Genomic DNA, 18,641 nt, shown 5'->3' with positions numbered 1-18,641 from the left:
ACCTTTACAGTTGGATCTACGTGTGTTTGTTGTGTTTTGTTGTGTTTTGTTGTGTTTTGTTGTGTTGCTTTGTGCTTTGTTCCAACCCACAGCACAGCAAATAATACATGGTACGTCCTGTCAGTCGTCCTTCCCACGGCATCTTCAAACGGCACCTGGTTGCCAGGGAGAGCTCCCCACCGGCGTCTTATCCACACGTCCATCACCATCGTCCTGATTCCTACATCCAAGCCTGCATGCAAGCTCCTGCAGAGGTTTAAAATCCACAGCTCTATATATTTATATATAAAATATATATATATATATATAGATAGATAAATATGTTTATATTTATATATATATATATATATATATATATATATATATATATATATATATATATAGCTCTGAATGGATCTGGAGTAAAAAAAAGCCTTTTTTTAATTGATGAATTGATCAAAAACCGGAAATGGAACCTGCGTTTTCAAACGCTCGATACTTGATTAGAATCGAATAACTAAAGTAAATCATCAATAAACGTGGCCTTCGCCCCCGACTTCCAAACTTCCTTCTCCTTCTCAGTCCCCTCTGAGTTTCGCGCTCACGGAAAACAATCTGAAAACACGGGCGTCCGGCGGCTCGACGGGGGCGACCGCTTCCGTCTCTGGGGACGCTGGTGGTCCCACCCCCCCCCCCCCCCCCCCCCCCCGTCTGTGCCGAAATAACCAGATGGAAAAAACCTCCGAGTGAATCCCTTCACACTCGGGGTGATGGGATGAACCGTCCTCAATCTCAGCATCAGGCACTAGGAGTGTATTTCCTCACTTCCGTGCTCGTTTCCTGTTGGCATCCTGCCCACCATGTACTTGAAGCCGCGCCGGGCGCATTTCTTTTTTGCCCACGTGCATTTGAGCCAAATTCGTCACAAACCTCGTCTATAATAATAATGGGACCGAAAACAAACCAAAAGAGCAGTGGGTGTTCATTAAAGCACATACCGTTACCCGGCCCGGCCCCGCCCCGCCCGCCCCAGACAAACGTCTCTTGGACTCGACACACTTGTTAAAACCATTCAAAACATATTCCAAATACATTTTTCGTAGAGTTTTTTTTTGTTTTTTTTTGCGTGTGTGTGTTTGTCGGTTTCGTTTCGTTGTGTTTCTCCTCCTCCCTTTCGCCGTTTCTCCTCAAAAAATAACCGGCAACGGGGCCGGAGGCGGTAACAGGTTCGATATAGAGCGCCTCTTGTCGTCGTCGTCCGTGGTCCGTCGGCCCTTTTCTCTTTTTTTTTTTTTTTTTGTATCTTTGTTTTTTTGTTTTTTTTGGAGAGTTCCTTTCCCGTCCAGGTTGTGGCACATTGCGGCGTTATTGGCACATTGTTCAGAAATACAGTCTCAGCTCACGGCAGCTCCTTGGATTCCTTCCGTCGAAATGACGACAATAATTTTGCCGAAATTTTGTTTCTTTCATAGACGTCCGTCCGGTCCACCCATCTGACGTATACATATACATATATATTATATATATAAATATATATATATATATATATATATATATATATATATAGCTATATATCAACTATATCTAAATGACTGTACGTCCCTGGAGTGATGGAGTGGCAGCATTGGGGCTGCTCTGCTTTGTAATCATCTCTAGAAAAATAAATTTTCTTCACCAGTGTCCAAAGAGAGATTCCGCTATTTTACAAAAGAAGCTGTTTTGCGCTTGTGTTTTTACTCCCCCCCCTTTTTTTTTTTTTTTTTTTGAAACAGCAATTCCTGCGGGAAAGGTGGGAGAGAAACAAAAAAAAAATCGCCATTAGTCTTTGTGATCAACAGAATAAACGAACATGTGCCTTTTCATAATGACCAGAGTAGCCACGCACGACTTGCAAACGATTGGTTCGTCTTGAACAGTTGTTCTAAATGAGACGGGCGTCGCTCCGTCACTGAGGAGTCGGCCTGAGGCAGAAAGGTGGAGGCCTTTGGCACGATCCGTGTTGGACGCGACGACCGATCCACCCCATGCATTCCACCGAAATGAATCATTTCAACGGAATCAAATGGTTCTTGTGAGAATTCCGTACACCGCTCTGAGCTGAGCCGACTCCCCTGACTCCCCTTCACCGTTCACAGGAAGTCCTCCCTCGCTCGCCGCGCCTCACGCCAACTGAACCGAACTCAACAAGGAGCCGGAAAGTCGAGCGACTCTTTTTACCGAGTGACTCGTCAAGAACCGAATCCCAAAAAAAGAGTCGAACCCGACCAAGTAATACCAGGGATGATTCACCGATACCGATACCGATACCGCTACCGACACCGATACCGATACTTCCACTTCCGGCTTTTATAATTCAGCCAAATTTAGCAATGATTTGACCTTTGATTGGTCTATGTGCACATATATCACTTAAATAATTCAATGTTATTATACTAAATCTTTTCCAGAATACCTTCATGTAAAACAGCGTTTTTACATTTTTCGTCATATTGATGGTTAAAGAACAACTATCCGAGTTTTATAAGAAAAATAACACACTACCAATGAAATAGTTAGGCTAATAAATAATTACACAACTCTATACAGACACAAATTTAAATTTAATTTGCATGATATAATATGAAACTAAAAATATAGTTCTGGTCAAAAATGTACTTTTTTGTTCTTCGTGGTGAATTTCTTTTTCCGCCATTGAAATGAAACGAACCGGCGCAACACGGTGTCACCGTGCTCGGCTCTTCATGTTATTACCAAAGTGAGACGTTTTCTGGATCGTGTTTACAAACACGTTGTGGGATCATCCCATTATTCTGTTTTGTATTCACTTACCAAAAAAAAAAAAGCAACTTTACTCATTTTGGAGAGAGAAACCGATCATCTTTTGGTACCGATCCTTCTGACGATGCTTCGGGTCTAGCTCCGCCCGCCCCCGGTGCGCATAGTCCCCGCCTTCAGAGCGACGCTCGCCGCGGGAATCGACCAATTAGACGAATTTTGATCTCGCAGAAACACAAAAGCCCGAAAAAAAAAGTGTTTCCTGGCGACGCCTGGCGTCCGAAGCCGCGCTCCGGAGAGCCCGGCCCCCGCCGGGCCCTTCGCTGCTCCTCGATCAATACGAGGGCTCCGGTGCATTTTAATAGCGCGGCGCAGGGAGAGCAGACTGTGGAGAATTAATGTGAAAGTAATTTGTGTCCAGACAATGGCTGGGCACAGTCCCCTCCCCCCTCTACCTGCAGGCGTTTCTATTCCTTTTCAAATCTGGGTCAATAGCAGACTCGGCGCTTCCCTCCGGGGGCTTCTAGCCGCACTGGGGGGGAGGGGAGGGGGGTGCGGGGGCCGGAGCATGTGTTTAACTTTGACGCTATGAATACCAAACTGAGGCGTTCGGAGCGAGCGTCAATGACGCATTAAAAAATTAAAATAAAAGGAGTTCAAAGGTCGAGCGGAAGCGCCCGCTCGACTTTTACTTTGAAGCTTAACTTGTCCGAAAAAAATCAACTAAAATAGGCAAAAAGTGTATTAAATGACATCATTCATCAGATGCTTTTGCCTTATGCGAGTATATATCACAGTCACAGCCAACTAAAACGTGAAGAGGAATAATGTATTTTTCATATTTTTATGATAGCCATTATTAATAGGCAAATAAAAAACGATTAAAAAAAATAGCTCAAAACACAAAAATAGCCAAATAATCAAAAATAAAAGAGAATAAATAAATAGAAAAAAATAAAATAAATAAATAAATAAAATCGCCAAATATTTCCTCCGTCAAATATTTCTTGGGCACTTACCAAACCGAAAGCAAAAAGTCAAGACGAATTGATGTCATTCAATTGTAATGATGTGGGGATATAAAATAATGCCGAGCTATGCTGTGTGTGTGTGTGTGTGTGTGTGTGTGTGTGTGTGTGTGTGTGTGTGTGTGCGTGCGTGCGTGCGTGCGTGCGTCAAAGTGTGGCAGCTCGGCGTCGGGGGGGCCAAGGTGGCCGAGGCTCAGGAAGGGATTTTGCGCGGGGGGGGAACAAAGCGGCACCGTACCCACCAGAGCGTGAATTCAGGAAGTCTGTTGTGCCCACTGGAAGTGAACAAGGCCCCTCGGCCGGTCAGCAGGAGATCTCAAACCACTTCTCGGATACAAAGGCCACGGGAATCAGTTGCCTTTCGGTCGGAGAGGGTCTGCCGGCGGAGGAAAGAGAGAAAAGAGGGCGGAGGAGTGAGAACCGGACGCTTTTCGGCTTTGTAGGTTTTGTGTGCGTGGCTCTACATCGGCTTATAGAGTCATGGCTAGAAGACTGAGAGACAGACAGACGGACGGACAGACGACAGATAGACAGATAGAGATAGCAATAGACGCAGTTAACCTAGGAATTAGCAGAAAAATAGGAAAAATTACACTAAACCTAAAGGTTAAAAGGAAAAAAATACACCAAACGATGAACAATAAACCAGAAATTTAAAGCTAAAATATCGAAAAAAAAAAACAAGAACAATTTTGCGAACTTACAGTAAACCTAATGATAAACAATACAAAAAAATACTGAAAAATAAACAGTAAAGAAGAAAAATACACAAGAAAAATTAACAAGAACAAACAAACCTAAAAACAAACAATGAGATACGCAAATCTGGCAATACACAAAAAGCCTAATGCTAAACAACAATCAATAAAAATAACAAATAAAATAAATAATGCACGATAGAAGTTTGGCAATACACAATAAACCTAACAATGAACAGTAAAAAATAAAAATACAGCAAAAAAAGTTTGACAATAAACAAATGAGGTGTAGCCTGCAGTGCTTAGTTCTGTCAGACAACTTGACAGCGCCACATGCCTCCGTGCCCTGATGGGCCGGCCTATGCTCCTGCCTTAACCGGCTCTGCTGCGTCGCCGCGCCCCCTCCGCCTCCCCCGCCTCCACCCGGCTCCGCTCTCCCACCGTATGGGTGGATTCAAGCTCCTCACTCCTGTATTTCCAGCTCACCAAGTGTCTACACCGCCCGCGCCACGTGCGATGAGCAGGAGAGCCCGGGCGCCCAAACTCAAACAACGGCAAATAAATAAAGATCATTTTTGACTTAAATGGAAGAGTTGTCCGTCGGAATGCTGTATCCAAGCCGGGTGTCACGACACACGCGCACGCACGCAAACGCAGTTTTTGCAGTTTCTTCTTGAACGTTTGGATTTCGCCGGCATCGCAAGCAGGCGACCGTTTGAGACACGTCGAAAAAAGAACATCCATTTTGGATTTCTGTGTCATTTTGTTTTGTACACCCGAGTGAACCCCCACCCCGTCCCTCTTCTGCGATGGAATGTCCCAGGATTAAAATTTTTATCCAAAACACATTCTGTCCTCACGTCCTGTCCAGACGTATCGGGAATGAAGTGATCGTCGTGTTATCTTAGAGCGATCGCTTTTGCACTTTACACTTTCACTTATTTTTGCCGATTTATTTTTGTCTTTCATATTTTTTTGTGGTGTCATTTTGCTCTTTTTCGACTTTTCTCTCGTGCACACTTACTCAGCTGTGTCGTCGGTCCTGTCAAATGGCAAAATAATTCTCAATATGATTTACCGACCGAGAAAATACAAAAAATGCAACCGAGGAGCATAAAGGCCACGAAGTCACAGTTGTTACCGAGTCACTGATTTCACGACAGAAAGTTAAACATTTTGAACCCTTCTTTTTGTAAATGGTAACCGACGAAAACCGACGAGGTGTGTCCAATCAGATTTTTCGCCCACTCATCTAGAAATAAAGCCTTTTACTCACGCTCGCGCTGGCCCTTTTCACAGTCTATTGGGTGCGCCCAGTCGACTCTCAAACCACTTCACAAGCTACAAATTTCACACGGAAATCGATGGCATCCTACAGGCCCCCCAAAAATCCCCCAAACCCCCCCCCCCCCAAAACCCCTTGGTGGGCTGGGGAAAAAAGGAAGAAACCTTGAGAAGGGGTCGAGCAATGGCCCCCGGCAGGACCACCAGGCCTATCTATGCTATTATCACCGGTTGCCATGACGTGGCTGAAACAGGATGTTCAATTACCGACCCCAACCCTGATGTCACGTATGACGATGTGTGGCCTCTAAAAAGTCCTTTTAGCCGGCGCTCAGACAGAGGGGTCCCCAGGGGCTCCGTGGTGTCCAGCCAAGGGGTCTATGAAAATTGTTATTTTTATTTGCATTTTTATTATTAATACATTTTTGTGTCCTCTGAAGGGGTACGTCTTTCAATTTCTATAAATATAATATTTTCTTAGGCCTGTCTCTATCGTACAATTCTCTTGATTGGCCTTGTTTCTCAATGATCCTCAGGGCCGGCTCTGGCCATTTTGCCGCGCTAGGGACTTGTTTCGTTCCGTAAGGAGACGTAAAATAAAATTTGACAACCTACATCCAAAGTGAAAAACACACTGTGAGTCGGCGCCGTCAGAGAGGGAGACAGGTGCAAGTTGCGCCCCGATCGCCCCCCTCTCCGAAGAGTAGAGCCCAGGTGGGTGCATGGGAGGTGGAGGCAGCGCGGCAGCGCAGAGGGCAACAGGCGGTGACGGCGGCAGAGCGGGTCGTCCGGCAACCAGCGGCTTCCCGGTCCGATCCCCGGCTCCTCCTCCTCCTCCTCGCGGCACGTCGATGTGTCCTCGGGCAGGTGTGTGACTCGCACGGTTGCCGCCGCCACCGCAGAATGGGTGAATGCGAGGCGTGTATTCTAACGCGCCTTGAGTGGTCAAAAGATGAGAGAAGCGCCTTACGGATTGCTGTCCATCTATGGGAAGAACCGGCCCTGATTCTCACTGAATTGCGGTGTTTTTGTATTTTGAGGGAAATAGGCCCGATATCAAATTCCGCGTGCGAGGGGGGGTCCCTCCGTCGACTTTCTCCGGGAACCCCCGGCTCTCAGGCCTCCAAGATGGCCGCTCACCTGTTTCCGTTAAAAGCCGTCTTGTAGACGGGCGTGTGCTGGATCATCTCGTCCGTGTAGATGGGCACGGCGGTCCGCACGCACTCGTGCGAGCACTGCAGGCTGTCGTTGTAGGCAGTGAAGATGTCCACCTTGCTGGGCACCCGGGCGGGCGTGAAGTCCGTCAGGTTCTGGCAGCTCTCCTCCTGCTGGTGGATCTTGCGCTGATGGCTATTGTGACGGCCATTCCCCGACTGCACACAGCTACAAAAACACGCACCAAAGACAAGAAACAAACAGAAAATCATACCTTTTGCCACCGGGAGGGGACCCGGAGCGAGGTCCTAACGGCGAGTGGGTGGGATGCCGGGAGGGCGGGGGGGCGGGGGGGGGGTAACGGAATCTTTCCTACCAGTTTTTAAGGACAAGTGTTGTGATCAAGGCTGCGATAACCATGATGAGAGACACAGTGATTGTGATGATCTGGTGAACTGCCAAGCCTGCGGAGACGGGAGAGAAAACGGGAGGAAGAGAAGAGCCATCAGTTCCGTCTGTCGTGACGTACATCCCATCCCTCATACCCCATCCCTCAACCCCCATCCCCCATCCCTCATCCGTCATCCCTCACCCTCATCCCTCATCCCTCAACCCCCATCCCTCATCCCCCATCCCTCATACCCCATCCCTCATCCCCCATCCCTCATCCCTCACCCTCATCCCTCATCCCTCAACCCCCATCCCTCATCCCTCATACTCCATCCCTCATACCCCATCCCTCAACCCCCATCCCCCATCCCTCATCCCCCATCCCTCATCCCTCACCCCTCACCCCTCATCCCCCATCCCTCATCCCCCATCCCTCATCCCCCATCTCCCATCCCTCATCCCTCATCCCTCAACCCTCATCCCCCATCCCTCATCCCCCATCCCTCATCCGTCATCCCTCATCCCTCAACCCTCATCCCCCATCCCTCATCCCCCATCCCTCATCCCCCATCCCTCAACCCCCATCCCCCATCCCTCAAACCCCATCCCTCAACCCCCACCCCCCATCCCTCATCCCCCATCCCTCATCCCCCATCCCTCATCCCTCATCCCCAATCCCTCATCCCCCATCCCTCATCCCTCATCCCCCATCCCCCATCCCCCATACCCCATCCCTCATCCCTCATCCCTCATCCCTCATCCCCCATCCCCCATCCCCCATCCCTCACCTCTCATCCCTCATCCCTCATCCCTCTGACTTCCATTTCACCTGACAAACCCCTGACGGCGACGCACTGATGGGCGAATCATCTGCTATTGATTTTGAAGCACCGCTGAAGTTACCGCCGACTCCAGCGACGCCCTTAGAGCGTCGTGTGTTACGCCACGACGGCACGTGGTGCCACAGCTCCCCGAGCCATCGGTCAGACGGATATTAAAGTGGCAGCATTATGTTGAGGGCCGGTTATTAAAAACACACGCGGTATATTCTCATTTCGGCCTTTCAAACAACGTGAGGAGTTCGGCATTTAATCCCGTGGAGCTGGGATGAGAAATGGAGTCCTTCAGCGCTGGGTTATTATTGCCGCCCTTTCCTCAACCCCAACATTTTGCCCGAGCTTTCGTACGAGGCTCCGAAACAAATATTATTTGATGCAATTTCTGGATGAAAAAAATACCTGATGTGAAATGGAATATTTTATCACGGAAGGAATGCGGGGCCACACACGGAATATTTTGAAGCACAGTGGAGCGGCGCGGATGCACGGGCACCGGGATATGGAGACCTCAGCATCCGCCTTTCGTGATATGTTTTTTTTTTTTTTTTTTTTAATGATTATTGAAGGTATCTCACTCAGCGACAGAGCTCATTGAGGACTTTTTTTGTCTTTTAGCGGAACTAAAATACGAAATATAAAATCTCGTCGGGCAGACACCCACGCAACATGTTCAAATGGACACAAGCTGGCAATGTGGCACGAGCCGTCGTGCACCGCCGCCCAACACCCCCCCGAAGAGGCGGGCGACCAGATGCTTCCCCTTTCTTTGCATCGTTCCGTACATCTGCACGCCCAAAATAAGCACCCCCCCCGGGGTCCCATCTCTCTCTCGGCAAGTGGCCAAAAGGTCGTTTGACGACAGAGCGACAGCGCCACGCGCGGCGCCGCAGCGAGGGGCGGGGAACGTGGCGGCAGGCGCCGTCCCAAGAGGGGGGATGGGGGGTGCTGGGGGATAAAAGGGAGAGGGGAGGAAAAAAAGACTCCCCCCCCCCATGATGGAAACAGCCGTGCAGGGTTTCCCGCACCTCCCCTCTCCATCAGCCGGCCGCCGCTCCCCGCCGAATTGTCTCCGGCGGTGGCTCGGCCGGAATAGGAAAACCGCCGTCCAGTCGGTCATTTTTCGGAAGGCACGTCCCGCCCCCCGCTTCCCACACCGCCCTCCCCTCTTCCCTCTCACCAGCCTTCCCCCCCCCCGGCATATGCACTCAGATAATGAACCTCCGTGGGCAGGGCCCCCGCGAAAAAAGGGCGGGCCGGGTCAACCTTGGATTAATGATATCTCCGGCTGGCACAGGGAAGCCTTACCTTCCCCCGCTGCAATCAAGGGTCCTGCCGCCGCAAAGGCACATTAACTTATCTGGAGGGTCATTTGCATTTCCCGCACGCTCGCTCTCCCCCTCGCTCGCTCGCTCGCTCGCTTTCCCTCTCGTTCTCTGGCTCTCTACACTCCAAGTCTCCCGCTCCCGCTCGGCCCTCACCTCTCGGTCCCACTCCGCCTCTCTCGGGCCGACATCAAGGCAGCCCAGTTGAAAGCGTCGAGTTATAAATTAACATCTGTCCGTCTGAGAGTTGGGCGTATTAATGGAGCTCGCCCTTGACCTCCGTGAGATAGTTGAAATCTCCGCCGGGGGGCTTCAATTTGCATTCACAGCGGACGGTGCTTCTGACGGTGGAGGGTCCGGCCCATCCCCCGCGGAGCAAATGCCCACCGCACCAAAAGAGAGCGGCGGGGGCGGGGGGCGGGGGGCGGCTGCCGCGGCCGATGAGGGAAGCCGGGCCCCTTCGGTCCGGTACTTGTCCGTCCGTCGGCCGAAGATGCGTTGTGACTCGGCCGTGTCACACTTTGCCGAGCCGCGGGTCAGGCCGTGAAAAAATAAAAATAAAAAATCATTTTTGGCAGTCACCTTGCCTCAGAGGTTATCGGGTTAGGGTTTTTTTTTTTTGTTTTTTTTCGAGCGTGACACGGACGGATAGAGGAAGGGACGTGAAGAAAGGGACGGAAGGGTCCTGGGGGCCTTCCGCGGGAAGACAGGGCGGAGAAAGAGCGGGACACGGAGCTTTTGACCCCCATGTGCCAGCAGGATTTGCACCCCCCCCCCCACCCGCACATCAAATCTCCCAGAGGTTTTTTTCGCCGCCACCACCGTGACAGCTTTGATGAACGTGTCATTGAAAAGCATGGCAGTTTAATAAAAAATCTCCCCGTGCCGTCCCCTCTTCCTGCCTCGGAGCCTGCCGATCTATTAAATACAGAAATACTCGCGGGGATGCCTTTCACGTCCCGCACGAGAGCCCATTGAATTAATGATGGCGGGGGCACATCGGGCGGCGACTTGTCCCGAGAAAACTCCGCCGGCGTGCCGCGTGTACACACTTTACTTGGCTAATGAAGGCAACCTTCCTCCCCTACGAGTTTGCTCCCAGTGGAAAAGGAGGGAGCTCCGTTCGTCTCAGGCTGGCACCGGCGTTGGGAACCGGCGAGGCTCCGCACGTCGGTCACGGCGGCGCTTCCTCCCGAACCCGCCCCGTCCCGCCCAGCGAGCCCGAGCAAGGCGACGCGAGATGAATGGTAAGCCGCTTGACAGGAGATGATGGCCCCGTTGTGGACGACAGCTTTTATTATGCGTATTTACAGTATGCGTGCCGGTTCGGGGCTAATGGGGCCCGCGGCCCACCCGCCGAAAGTGCGGGGAGCGGCTCCTCGTTTTGTACATGTCAGCTCAACCTATTAAACAAAGAGACACGACCGGCGCGTCAGGGGTTAACCCGCCCGGGTGGGAGGCCGGCGTGCGCTCCGACCGGCCGCCGTCACGGCAACATCTTTACTGCAGCATAATGGCTCTTCCTATTGGAGGTGACTGATTTACACTTGGCATTGCACCAAAATAAATAATATGGACGGAATTAAATGACTCAGAGGCAAAGTGCCAGTCACTGGAAGTCCTGCAGCGGTCGAGGGCCCGGCCTCACATCACGTCCAAAAAACCCAAGCCGGTCCCGGTCGAAAGAGCGCTGCAATCTACTCCGGCCGCAACCCGTGAACAAGCGCAGCCGCGCGGCTCTGATAAGAGCTCCGTAAGAGCTCTTTCGCGGCAAGATCGGAGGGCCACGTCCGCCCAGGCGACGTGCGAGGGGCTCCGGATCACGGCCGACGTCCCTACCCCCCGTGACCAGACCCGCGCCGCGCCCCCCGCAGCCGTGAAGGCACTGCGATGGCGGGCGGGGCAGCGGCGGCTGGGGGGGCGGGGGGGGCTGAGTCGTCCCCGCGCCAGGCAGCCCCGCTGATGGTTTCGCCGATTGGCAATTAACGGCGGTGTCAAAGTGTCAATCCAGGTTGATTTTCACCGCGGCGCCGCAACAATCCAAAACACTTACCGGGGGGTCACGTGGGAAGGAGCAAATCGGACGGAGAGGGTGGTGGCGGCGGCGGCGGTGGAGAGGAGAGAAATCACAGCCAATTATTTCTCACGCCCCTTCCTTCATTTCCCTTTTTAACCCCCCCCCCTCGTTCCCTTCCCAACGCCAAAGGCACGGCTGCAGAACTCAATCAGCCGGGATGGCACCGCTCACTCTGACGGAGGCGCGCGGGGGGGGGGGGTTCAGACAATATTGCGTGATGGCATCGCTGACCGCCGGGACGCGCCCGTCTCGTCTCGTCTCGCATGCCTTTCGGTGTCGGGGGAGGGGGGGTGTCTGGCCTCCATGGCTTGTCTTGGTCACAACATAGCAATGGGAGCTGAGGCACCATTGGAAAGGGCGTCAAGCGACACTGCTATTAAGAAGCTAAATAAAATAATAATTATATAATAACGATGTGCCAGACTGGTGTGAGGGTGTGTGTGTGTGTGTGTGTATATGTGTGGGGGGGGGGGCTGGGCTCTTTATTGGTATGATATACACAATATATCAGCCACAACATTAAAACCAGTGACAGGTGAAGTGAATAACATTGATCATCTGGTTCCAGTGGCACCTGTCAAGAGGTGGGATGTATCAGGCAGCAGGTGAAGAGTCAGTTGTTGAAGTTGATGTGTTGGAAGCAGCGTCAGGATCGGAGCCACTTTGACAAGGAGCACATTGTGATGCTGGACGACTGGGTCAGAGCGTCTCCAACACCACAGGTGTTGTGGGCTGTTCCTGCTGTTCAGTGGTTACTACCTACAAAAGTACTCCAAGGAAGGGCGACCGGTGAACCGGCGACAGGGTCATGGGAGCCCAAGGCTCATTAATGTGGGTGGGAAGTGAAGTCTAACCCGTCTGGTTCGATCCCACAGAAGAGCTACTGTAGCACTAATTGGTGGAAAAGTGAATGTTGCTCTGATAGAAAGGTGTAGAACACACGGTGCATCACAGCTTGCTGCGTATGGGGCTGTGTCGCCGCAGACCGGTCAGAGAGTCCATGCTGTCCCCTGTCCACCCCTTTAGGTGGACAGGGGCCAATGGGCATGTGAGCGTCAGAACTGGACCATGGAGCAATGGAAGAAGGTGGAGGTCTGATGAATCAGGTTTTCCTCTACATCATGTGGATGGGTGGGGTTAGGGTCCGATCCGACGGAGCATCTGTGGGATGTGCTGGAACAACAAGCCCGATCCATGGAAGCCCCGCCTCCACCTTCCAGGACTTAAAGGATCTGCTGCTCACGTCTTGGTGCCAGATACCACAGAACACCTTCAGAGTCTGGTGGAGTCACTGCCTCCACAGGTCACAGCTGCTTTGGGGACACGAGGGGAACTACACAGTATTAGTGTTATTAGAGGTGGTTCTAAGGTTGTGTCGTTCCATCTCGTGTTAAAGTGATGCCTAAGCAGCTGCCCTCATCTGCTCGGTTACACAATCCACATTCCCAAACATTCTATAATATTTCCTTGTGTGTAAACATCTTACGAAAGCACCGACTGGTCATCAGAAGATCAATATTGAGGTTCATTGCCGTGTTTGATGCTTGACCGCCTCAATATCACCCATCCTTCGCCGGTGGCCCCACCGCGTGGGGCCGAGGGAGCAGCTGCTGGCGAAGCGCTGTCGGGACGAGCCCAGCGTCCGCCCGACGTCTGCGCCGGGCGGGCGAGTCAAGTCGGCGGGGAAGGAGGCGAGCGGCCGCGCCGCGCGCCCGGCCAAGGGGCGTGCGCTCGGGCCGGACCCTTCGTCATCCTCCACCATCCCCCCTCCACCCTCCATCATACTAGGTCTGTCTGTCAACCCGGAGGAGGGGGGCGGGGGGGCTTGACTCTGCATGGCTGTCATCGGGCGTCAGCATTTAAGTCCAGATTTAACGCTCGCGAAAAAGAGAGTCACCCCCACCCGACTTTATTGAGAGTCAATACTGGGGGAGTAGCGGAGAGATTATTGGATTGCCATGGTAACTGGCAGGGGAAAAGTGGTTCTCTCGTCACTCTGCGTCTCTCTCCCGCTCTTGCTTGCTCTCTCATGCTCTCTCTCTCTGCCTCCCCCCCTCTCTCTCCCTCTCTCTCTCCCCTCCCTCCCTCCCTCTCTCTCCCTCTCTCTCCCTCCCGTCCCTCCCTCCCTCTCTCTCTCTCTCCCTCTCTCTCCCTCCCGTCCCTCCCTCCCTCTCTCTCCCTCCCTCTCTCTCTCTCTCCCTCTCTCTCCCTCCCGTCCCTCCCTCCCTCTCTCTCCCTCTCCCTCTCTCTCCCTCCCTCTCTCTCTTTCTCTCTGTCTCCCTCCCTCTCTCTCTGTCTCCCTCCCTCCCTCTCTCTCTCTCTCTCTCTCTCCCTCCCTCTCTCTCTTTCTCTCTGTCTCCCTCCCTCTCTCTCTGTCTCCCTCCCTCCCTCTCTCTCTCTCTCTCTCTCTCTCTCTCTCTCCCTCGCTCTCCCTCTCCGCCGCTGAATGCAGGGGGTCAGAATGTGGCACGGGGATGTGCGCTGCGCTTTCTCAAAAATTATTTTTTCTCTTTTCCATCCCCTCTTTAGATCTTTAAAAATGGATGCCGGAGACACTCACCATACATTTTACATGCGCTCGCTTCAGCGCCGGCGGTATTGTCAGCCTAACTTATTTACTCGGGCTGTTCATTTAACCCCGCACGCCCCCCACCCCCTCCGCAACGAGACGATCTATTCAATTTGGATGGCGCGTGCCACCCCTCGCGCGCACGGCGAGCGGCCACTTAACCTCCTCCCGCGTGTTGAGTCATCACACGCGGGCGGCGCACATGCTCAGTGTGGCTGGGTGGAGCGGCCTATCGCTGACTCCTTTGACCCCCGGCGACCTCCCTGGATTGTCCGGCAAAGTTCCGGCCGCCGTTCTTTAATCCTCTCATATCCATAATGGAGCTGACGGCCCCGTCTGCGGCCCGAGCCACGAGCGCCCGCGATCGCCGGGGAACAGTCGGGCGGCAATCAGCCCGGCATCTGGAGGCGCGGCGGCTGCCAACCGACCCCCCCCCCCCCCCCGACACCCCCTCCCTGTCCCACCCACCTAAAAAACGGCGGCCGCCAGGACCGCTCCATCGCCAGGACCGCTTTACACCGGCCGATTGCCCACGCTAGTCCGCCGACGCCGACTTTGCAGTTATGCCTCACACTCACCCCATTCACACACACACACACACAAATATTCATACATCAATGGCAGAGGCACCAACCTGCTCGCTGACATCCATGTATCCAACACACCCATACAACGCACAAAGAAACACGCACAATGGTGATTAACATGATGTACAACCTGTCAGTCCAGCCTTGAAGTCAATTACACTTGAGTGTGTGTGTGTGTGTGTGTTGTAATTGCTTACAGTAGCTCAAACATCTCACTGTACTTTTGAGTCACGATGAGTAATGGCCATTAAGCCTTTTAGCAGGGGTGACTGCGCAGGGAGTTTATCTACTTGAGGGCCGGAGCTGTGACGATGAATTATAAACACGCACGCACGCAGGCAGGCAGGCAGGAAGGCAGGCACGCACGCATGCAATGCGTTTGCGGAACGGACCCCAGCGCGCTGAGGCAGTTTCTTTTTTTTTTTGTTTTGTTTTTTTTGAGGAGCTTTTGCTCCTGCGAGAGCCGAGCAGACGTTTAAAAAAGAAAGAGGCGCGGTGACTTGAAAGGAAACAGAAATGGATCCCGGGAGCAATTTTCATTCCGTTTGTCGTCTGAAATGGAACGCCCTCCGAACACTACAAAGTTGAATGGCCCTTATTATTTTTTGTTTGTCTTGTATTTCAATAAAATGAATGCTTTCCGGTCGGGGCTTCAACAGCGTTCTGAGGAGGGCGAATGTAACTTACATAATATCACCACGGGACACGGGACGCCACGCGGACCGTTTCCATCCGGTGTTCCTGCCGCCAGAGCCTCTTATCCTAAATACCTGCTTTCGTAATCTGCCCCATCAATATGGAAATGAGATAATGACCCTGCCGCGGCGTGCTCGTACTTTGGTGGCCTAATCCCCGCGGTGAAGCTTTCACAAGAGCCGCGGTTCTGTTAAAAAATTAAATAGGCTTGAAGGGCGGGAGCGGGGCCCCTTCCCCCCTGTCCACCGATGGAATAGTTCTGGGGTTAAACGCGGTGTCCCGGCGTTGCCATATAGACTGGTTATGAAGGCGACAGCCATACCTAAAATGTGCCCCGCTTACCCTCCCCCCACCCCCCCAACCCCTTTTTTTTGGATTATCATGGGCCGGTGCCGGCGCCCGAGGACGTCGAGGATCGCTGGGCGGCGCGGTCCCTGGGGCCGCCCAGCGATCTGACGTTGCCTGTAAGCGAGGAGGGGATGTGGCAGGGAGCGGCGGGAGGAGAAGAGGGATAAAAGGGACCTCCCCCTTGAGCCGCCGTTTTAATTTCGCCGACAGTGTGCCGCGCCGCCGACCGCACGGTACTTACATCCCGGAGGGGGGGGGCCGCGAGGGGTGAGGGGAGCACGGGTTAATGAATCGCTAAGGCCCAAAAAAAACAAAAACCTTTTTTTGGTTCCCTCCGACGGTTAATCACCGGGGCTTTGCTTTTGGAATGAGGGAGCTCCGTTCACCCCCCTCCGCTGAGACACGGGCGGAGTACCGATGGGGCTAATGTGCACCTCATCATAAAAAGAAAATCATCCTCATCGGCTTTAAATTAGCGACCTGACTCGCGATGATGAGACGTTTTTACTCCGAGCCGCGACATCAGGCGATGATTTGGGAATGGTAGATGGCCTCGAAATGTGTCTACAACGGCACTTTGCCGGCGGATGATAATGTCACCATTTCACACTCAGTAGTACACATGCATCTGGATTCACCGCGTGAGACGGCAGTCGTTCCCGCAGCCGACATTCGGGGCTTGTAAAAAGCGGTGGCTGTCACAACGCTGAGGGATTTTGTGCCGTTTTGCCAAATCTCTGCTGCGTTTGTCTTCAGAGCCAATGGCCGCGGCAACTTCTGAGGTAACCTTGCTCTGCCGTATAAGGCAGCGTACGCATTCACAACGCATGCAACACAAATTAATATCCCTGTAGCTATTTTTGCTGAGCCACGGAGCCAGATGATGCAATGCCTCCGTTGGCGGCGGGTGAGATATCAGGAGCCGCTGCAGAGACACATCCGGATACTTTTCACCGCAGCGGCTGGGCGGCACGAGCGTCCTACGGGGCCTTAAATCGTCCTCAGCACTTGAGGCCTAATTGTATAATACTTACGATAACGTGCCCGGCCAGAAAGAGCCATTTGGCGTGGTGCTAGCTCATACCCCGTTTAACATGACTAAAGTTTTATGGCTACCTGCACGGGCCATTGAGGAAGCTGTCCCCCTCACTGAGTTAATGAAACGGTAAATCCAATGGGCCTGGTCCGCTAGCTTCTTGTGTTCACGGCCCAATGCCAATGTATCTCAAGCAGATTGAGGATAATGTTGAGAGCGAGCCATAATGTGGTCAAGGACGCTGTGTATAATTTACGGCTCTGCGCTTTATAAAATTAAACGTATGACAGCGGATTGGAACTCCACACCGCGGTGAAACTCCTGTCTTCTTTGTGTTTGTCCTCAGGATGAGGTTTATCGTCGGGCAATCATTTTTTCTGTCCCTTGGACGAGTCTGTGACCACTGATGATGTAGTCACGTCTCAGGTTTTCCAAGGTTTATTAGTAAGATTGAGACGCTTTTGGCTTGGACTTCCAAAAATGTGCCGATAAAACATTCTCTAAGCAATATACTAATACGGAACATTTTCATTATATCTTAAAATTCTAACCAACAACAAAACCCCTCTGAACTTAATTGTTTCGACATCTAGACGTCTAGATGTCGCCTTTTCTGTAGTAGTAGGCACTGGACACTATGTTTGTGGTAGTTCCAAAATCCTGCTCCAGCCCTTACCTGGTGTGATCACATATGGCTTTGGTGGTTTGACAGTCTCCCCGAAGCTGTTGGGGGCCTTGGTGGTGCTGGGCCTCGTGGGCTGCGGCGTGGTGACTGCGGGGAACGTCCTTTGAGGGACCTTGGTTGTGGTAGAGGTGGTGGTGGCCGCCATGGTTGTCAAGGCCTTGGTGGACAGCGTGGCGTTTGCGTGGGCCGCGGGTTTGCCGTCCTCGTCAACGCTGTCCTCCGTCCCTGTCGGCCCCCAGTCAATAAATCCCGCCACGGTGGTGGTCCGGCCCTCCTGCGACTTGTCGAAGCTGTCCCACTTGAGCTGCCTCTTCGCCCGCAGCAGCAACCTCCCCCTGTCCCCGCCTTTGTTCCCGCCGGACAAAGGGGGTGGCGCCGCCGCCGCCGCCGCCAGGGCCGGCGACTCCCCCGTCTCCGACTGAGAGTACCTCAAGCGGCACTCTTTGCATGGCGCTTGTCCCTTGCGCGCCAGCTTTCTATGCCTCTGAGCTCTGACCTTCGTCCCCAGCCCCGCCCTGCCGTCCTGGGGCGGAGAGGCGGGGCTAAGCAGCCGGCGGGCCAGCGGGCTCACGGTCCTCCAGTGGAGCATGTTGGGGGCGTCCCAGAGGGGCTGCCAGCGGGGCCTCGAGCGAGGCATGGTTTTGGGCACGAGTTTGATCCCCATTCCCTGGCTGAGGGGACTACAGGCGGAGAAGTCCAGCGTGAGGTGGGTCACGGCCAGCAGGATCCACACCCGGTGCCCCACGGAGGAACCCGGCCTCGGAGCAGACATCGGACTAGGTGTAGAAGGAGAGGGGGGAGAAAGGGGAAGAAATATTTAAAATTCACACAAGAGCCCCTTCACAAGCAGAAGCTGTGCAAATGCATAATCTGTATTCAACATTTAATGTGGAGTCTCTGCAAAGTTCTGCTCGGAGACTCCTCAAAATCTCCGGCAATTGAACTTTACCAATAATTCATTTTCACAGAGTGCCTCTCAAATTATAAAGGTCAGACAGAAAGTAAATGTTGTAAAACATTTGAAAAATTATCGATTCACCCTCCGATCCCTGTTGCCGCCGAGAAAAAAACCGCGTTGGAACTTCTCAGATCTTAGATATTAGAGATTCATATCAATCCGGGAGGTGATTATGCCGAGACAGACATGGTCAGGCTCTAGTTTAGCTCATCATC

The 18,641-nt window shown here is 52.6% G+C and overlaps 1 protein-coding gene across 1 annotated transcript in view; it reads right to left on the bottom strand.

Annotated features, from left to right (window-relative positions):
- Positions 1-4,085: 4,085 nt before the first annotated feature.
- ajap1 (adherens junctions associated protein 1) overlaps positions 4,086-18,641 on the bottom strand; it is a gene marked incomplete at both ends in the record, with an annotated part of 36,527 nt that continues 21,971 nt past the window's right edge. The window contains 4 exons of the mRNA XM_080015983.1: positions 4,086-4,158; positions 6,905-7,147; positions 7,296-7,383; positions 17,460-18,244. Coding sequence (XP_079872109.1) covers positions 4,086-4,158; positions 6,905-7,147; positions 7,296-7,383; positions 17,460-18,244 — 1,189 coding nt within the window. The remainder of the gene's footprint in view (positions 4,159-6,904; positions 7,148-7,295; positions 7,384-17,459; positions 18,245-18,641) is intronic.

Source organism: Zeus faber (genome assembly GCF_960531495.2).
Source record: "Zeus faber genome assembly, chromosome: 15".
Lineage (NCBI taxonomy): Eukaryota > Metazoa > Chordata > Actinopteri > Zeiformes > Zeidae > Zeus > Zeus faber.
Note: the sequence above shows the minus strand (reverse complement) of the source record. Positions and strands in the feature narration are given on the sequence as shown.